The sequence below is a fragment of the Teleopsis dalmanni genome, chromosome 1 (genome assembly GCF_002237135.1).
Source record: "Teleopsis dalmanni isolate 2A chromosome 1, ASM223713v2, whole genome shotgun sequence".
NCBI lineage: Eukaryota > Metazoa > Arthropoda > Insecta > Diptera > Diopsidae > Teleopsis > Teleopsis dalmanni.
Genome location: NC_051846.1, coordinates 131,918,624 through 131,924,213, shown reverse-complemented (window position 1 = coordinate 131,924,213; position 5,590 = coordinate 131,918,624). Strand labels below are relative to the sequence as shown.

Genomic DNA, 5,590 nt, shown 5'->3' with positions numbered 1-5,590 from the left:
TAAAAAAAGCAATTAAAAAAAACAAAAAAAATCTACTGCACATCAGTTTGGTGGCTTTTGTTTTTCTACCTTTTTTTTTTTATTCATTTATAAATCAAGCAATTTTGTAAATAGGCACTTACCCTCATCGACGAGATGACGTCACTTCATGTTGTTGGAGTACCTAGTTAGTCAAATTTAAAAACAAATCTACATATATATACATATGTATATAAAAATTTAAAAATAAACAAAACCAGACACCTGATGCGTTAGTAGAAAGATTTTTTTGTCTTTCTTTTTTACAAGGTGTACAATCTCTTAATAAATGAATTTACTTTCATGTAAAAAAAAATAAAAAAATTCTTTTATATACAAATGACACTAATAGAAAATTCAAGTGTAAAAAAAACTAATTCAAATAATAAAATATAATAAATTAAACCAAAAAAAAAATTAACATTAAGCACATCAAAAAAAACTAAAAAGGTTTTTTTTTTTTTTTCTCTGGACACCTCCAGTGGGTTTCGCGACAAGTAAAATATTAAATCCTGTACTCTCCGCTTACTAATAGGTTAGCTTACCGCAACAGCCGCTATTTGATGTAGTTGTGTTGGTGTTCAGTTGGGTGGTTCAGCTGATAGGGCGGAAGCCCAAGCAGTATCGAAAGTTATACCGGCGCTGATGATAGAACAAATTAATGCGCGTCATGTCGTTCCACGAGATTTGCCTATATTTACCGGAAAGCCGGAAGAGTGGCCACTTTTCTACAGCAGTTTCAGCAATTCAACACGTTTATGCGGTTTCAGTGAAGACGAGAATCTTTTACGATTGCAACGTGCCCTTAAGGGTAAGGCACTTGAATATGTTAGCAGTAGGCTCATGATACCAGCATTAGTGCCGGAAATAATGTCAACTCTTCAAATGGTATTTGGAAGACCAGAACACATAATCAATAACTTAATTACTAAAATTCGAGCAGTGTACATTAATATAAATAAACTGGACACAATTGTTACGTTCGCCTTAGAGGTAAAGAATCTGATCGCAACTATGGAGGCGTCAGAGTTGCATTCACACTTAGTGAACCCGTTGCTTATCCAAGAGCTTGTAGAAAAACTACCACCGCAAATGCGATTGCAGTGGGCTGTTGCATCGCGTAATATCAATGTAACACTTAAAACATTCGGCAACTGGATATATGAACTAGCAGAAGCAGCAAGTAATGTATCGCCCGTTTTTAGTGCTGGAGCCAGTGTAGATAATGAAAGGCGCAAAGCGCAACGCATTAATTTTCACGAAGAAGAACCTCAGGGTGCAGTAGGCGATAAGCACAAAATTCTAGCATGCTTTTATTGCAAGGAGGCACATGCGTTGAAAAAGTGTGCAAAGTTTAGAACACTAAAAACAGACGCGAGGTGGAACGTAGTGCATGAAATGAGACTATGTGGAAGATGTCTACTGCAGCATGATTTTCGAACGTGCAAGAGCACTCGAGAGTGCGGTATACACAATTGCAACATGAAACATCACCCATTGCTACATAAACAAACAAGTTCAACTGCAAGTGGGGCAAATGAAACGTTGGCGGTTCATCATCAACTAACTTCACAAGCGCTGTACAGAATTGTTCCAGTTACAATATATGGAAATGGTGTTACCTGCAACATTTACGCTTTTCTGGATGACGGATCTGGTCCAACGTTAATAGAAAAAGACGTATTAAGACAACTGCGGATTAAAGGTGAAACGAAAATTCTTTGTTTACGATGGACAGATGGTACGGTACGCAAGGAACCTGATTCTGAGCTGGTCAACCTGCAAGTCTCCAAAATACGCGAAGGTAAAAGGTATTCGTTGTGCAATGTGCGTTCAGTAGCTAAGCTGGAGCTACCCGAGCAATCTTTAAATATGACAGAACTTACCGATAAGTATAAACACTTAAAGGGACTACCAGTAGAATCGTATCAAAACGTTAGGCCTCGAATGATAATCGGCCTAAGCAATAAAGAGGTAGCTATGCCAATGAAGTTCAGAGAGGGAGGCAAGAATGAGCCAGCTGCAACGAAAACTCGACTCGGTTGGACCATATATGGAATAATTAAGCACGAACCTAATACTATTAGGGAAACGTTAAATTTACACATCTGTGAATGCGATGATGATCTAAGTTTGCAGCGTTTAGTGAAAGATTTTGTCAGTAATGAAAACGTTATTGAAAGTAAGAAAAAACTAGAAAATATGGAGTTGGAACAACAAAAAAGTATGCAATCAAAAATAAGTCGAAATGGTGAATACTTTGTAGCAAGATTGCTTTGGAAATCAAATAACATTACTATGCCGGATAATTACTTAATGGCGCTGCGTAGACTTCAGTGCTTTGAGCGCAAGCTGCAATCCAATGTAACATTGCAAAGCTGGGTGTGTGATCACATCGACGACATGAAGACGAAAGGTCATATACGCCAGCTGAAACCTAACGAAGCCGAGGGGTATTATCCACGTAAATGGTACTTACCGATGTTTACAGTCAGTAATCCGAATAAACCACAAAAGCAAAGACTAGTGTGGGATGCAGCTGCACAATATGACGGAGTCTCGTTAAATGCGTGTTTGGAGAAAGGTCCAGATCTACTCACTTCGTTGGTAGATGTTCTTGTTAATTTCAGAATCGGAAAAATTGGTATAAGTGGCGACATTAAAGAGATGTTTCATCGAGTACTCGTGAAAGAAGAAGATCAACATTCACAACGCTTCCTGTGGAGAAATTGTGACGATAGCAGACCACCAGACGTTTATTTGCTACAAGTTATGAGTTTTGGGGCAACATGTTCACCATCGTTGGCACAACTGGTAAAAAATAGCAATGCACGCGAATACGAATCCGAGTTTCCGCGAGCAGTGAAATGTATTTTACAAAGGCATTATGTAGATGACATGCTGGATAGCGTCGACACAGTGGAGGAAGCGATTAATCTAGTCAATGAGGTTAGAAATATTCATAAGAAAGCAAATTTCCATATTCGCAAATGGGTTTCAAATTCTAAGGCAGTGCTGAAAGCTATAGGTAACCAAGACCAGGAATTTCAATTTTGCTCGGCCGGAAGGCGTATAGACCATACATTTGAGGCAGAGAAGGTATTGGGAATCCATTGGCAAACCGACACTGATATGCTCACATTTGATCTGAAGTTTACCAAAGCCACTGAGGATGTTCTAAGTGGATATAGATTACCTACGAAGAGAGAGTTGCTACGATTGATGATGTCAATATTCGACCCTTTAGGGATGCTTACCTTTTACATTATTGACGTAAAAATTTTGTTTCAAAAAGTTTGGCGAAGTGGAGTTAGCTGGGATGACGCTATTCCTAATGAGCTAGTTGATGAGTGGAACAAATGGCTGTCGCTGCTTGGCGGTGTGAAAAATGTGAAGATACCGAGATGTTACTTCGCTACGGTTAATAAGGATGCAGACTCCATTGAATTGCATGTCTTTGTGGACGCAAGTGAGGTTGCATATGCAGCGGTGGTGTACCTAAGAGCGAAGAATCGCAACAACATAGATGTTTCCTTGATATGTTCTAAAGCAAAAGTTGCACCATTACGACCAATATCAATTCCAAGACTGGAACTACTCGCGGCGGAATTGGGAGCACGCTTAGGAAACAACATAAAAAGGGCAATAGACTTGAAAGTGACCAGTATAACGTATTGGAGCGATTCAAAGGCTGTTCTATCGTGGATAAAATCTGACCCACGAGATTACAAACAATTTGTAATGTTCCGCATAGCAGAAATCCAGGAGTTGTCCGAAGCAGAACAATGGCGGTACATTCCTACAAAATTAAATGTTGCGGACTTGGCTACAAAACAAACTAGTAATCCAGACTTTACTTGGAAAAACCCTTGGTATAAGGGACCGAAGTTCCTGTATGAAGCAGAAACTTGTTGGCCAAATAATGTTGGCGTACAGAAATATAACGAAGATGCTGAAATCAGCAAGCAACGATTGTTGGTGGCTCATGTAGCAGAGGAGGAACCTCTCATAGATGTCTACCGATTTTCAAAGTGGGAACGTTTAGTTCGATGCATGGCCTATGTGAAAAGATTTATGTCTTTACTATCAACTAATGAAATGAAAAAGAAGAAATCTGTAAACCAATGCTTGTCAGTTGAGGAACTGAAATGGAGTGAAAATTTCTTGTACCAGACAGCCCAGTTACAGGATTACAAGAAAGAAATGACCGCATTAAATAGAGACGCTAATATTACTCTTTCTAAAATTAGCCCTTTGCGAAAACTTTCACCATTCATAGATGCACAGAATGTTTTAAGATTAAAAGGTAGATTAGATAAAGCCGTATGCATCGATGATTCAACCAAATTCCCAATTATACTATCAAGGAAAAACTACATAACTAAGTTGATCGTAGACTGGTATCATCGAAAATGGAAACATCTAAATCATGAAACGGTGGTTAACGAAATCTTTCAGAAATACCACATTCTGGGACTGCGTAGACTGTTAAAGCAGGTAAGAAATAATTGCCAACATTGCAAGGTTCGTGATGCGAGTCCAAAGCCGCCGGAGATGAGTGTGTTACCAGAAGCACGACTATCAGCATACTCTCGACCATTCTCACATGTTGGAATAGATTATTTTGGCCCGTATACTGTAACAGTAGGAAGACGCTCAGAGAAGCGCTATGGCGTCGTTTTTACATGCCTTACGTGTCGAGCAGTGCATTTGGAGATAGCTTATAGCCTGTCAGCCAGCTCGTGTTGTATAGTGATACGAAATTTCATAGCCCGAAGAGGAGTGCCGAATGTCATCTATAGTGACAATGGAACCAACTTAACAGCAGCTGAAAAGGAGTTACGAGAAGCAATAAAGAACGTGAACTTCAATGAATTGCAAGCTGAATTTACAAGTCCGGAAACACAATGGGTTTTTCTTCCACCAGCTGCGCCGCACATGGGTGGAGCGTGGGAGCGGATGGTGCGATCCATAAAAACAGTGTTAGGAGCAATAATAAGCCCGCAAGCAAAAATTAATGATGAAAAGATGCATAACCTGTTCTGCGAGGTAGAATCAATCATAAATAGCAGACCGCTCACTTATTTGTCGATTGAAACAGCAAGCGAAGAAGCGTTAACTCCGAATCATTTCTTGTTGGGGTCATCTTCCGGGAACAAAGCCGCCGGGGAAGTTCGATACTAACGACGAGCACGTGAAATCCTCCTGGAGGCATTCGCAATACCTTGCCGATCGGTTCTGGAAAAAATGGATACAAGAGGTGCTTCCAACGATGACAAGACGGACGAAATGGTTTGGTAAGATAAAACCCATCGAAGCAGGTGATGTCGTCATTATTGTTGACCCAAATTCTCCTCGCTACACATGGCCGAAAGGAATTGTAATTAGTGCCATTAAAGCAAGGGACGGGCAGACCAGGAGCGCCATAGTGCAGACTACTCGAGGGCAATATCATAGACCTGCTGCAAAATTAGCCGTATTAGATGTTCGTGGAGCGGCAGTTTAGAGTAAGTCGTATTCTTATTAAAGAGATACTGGGGGGAGAATGTTAGAACTCCACTCCATACCCAAA

The 5,590-nt window shown here is 40.0% G+C and overlaps 1 protein-coding gene across 1 annotated transcript; it reads left to right on the top strand.

Annotated features, from left to right (window-relative positions):
• Nucleotides 1-663: 663 nt before the first annotated feature.
• Nucleotides 664-5,202, top strand: LOC119666165. The gene is made up of 2 exons (XM_038075448.1): nucleotides 664-2,200; nucleotides 2,285-5,202. Exons 1-2 carry the CDS (start codon nucleotides 664-666, stop codon nucleotides 5,200-5,202), a joined length of 4,455 nt encoding a protein of 1,484 aa, XP_037931376.1.
• Nucleotides 5,203-5,590: the final 388 nt, after the last annotated feature.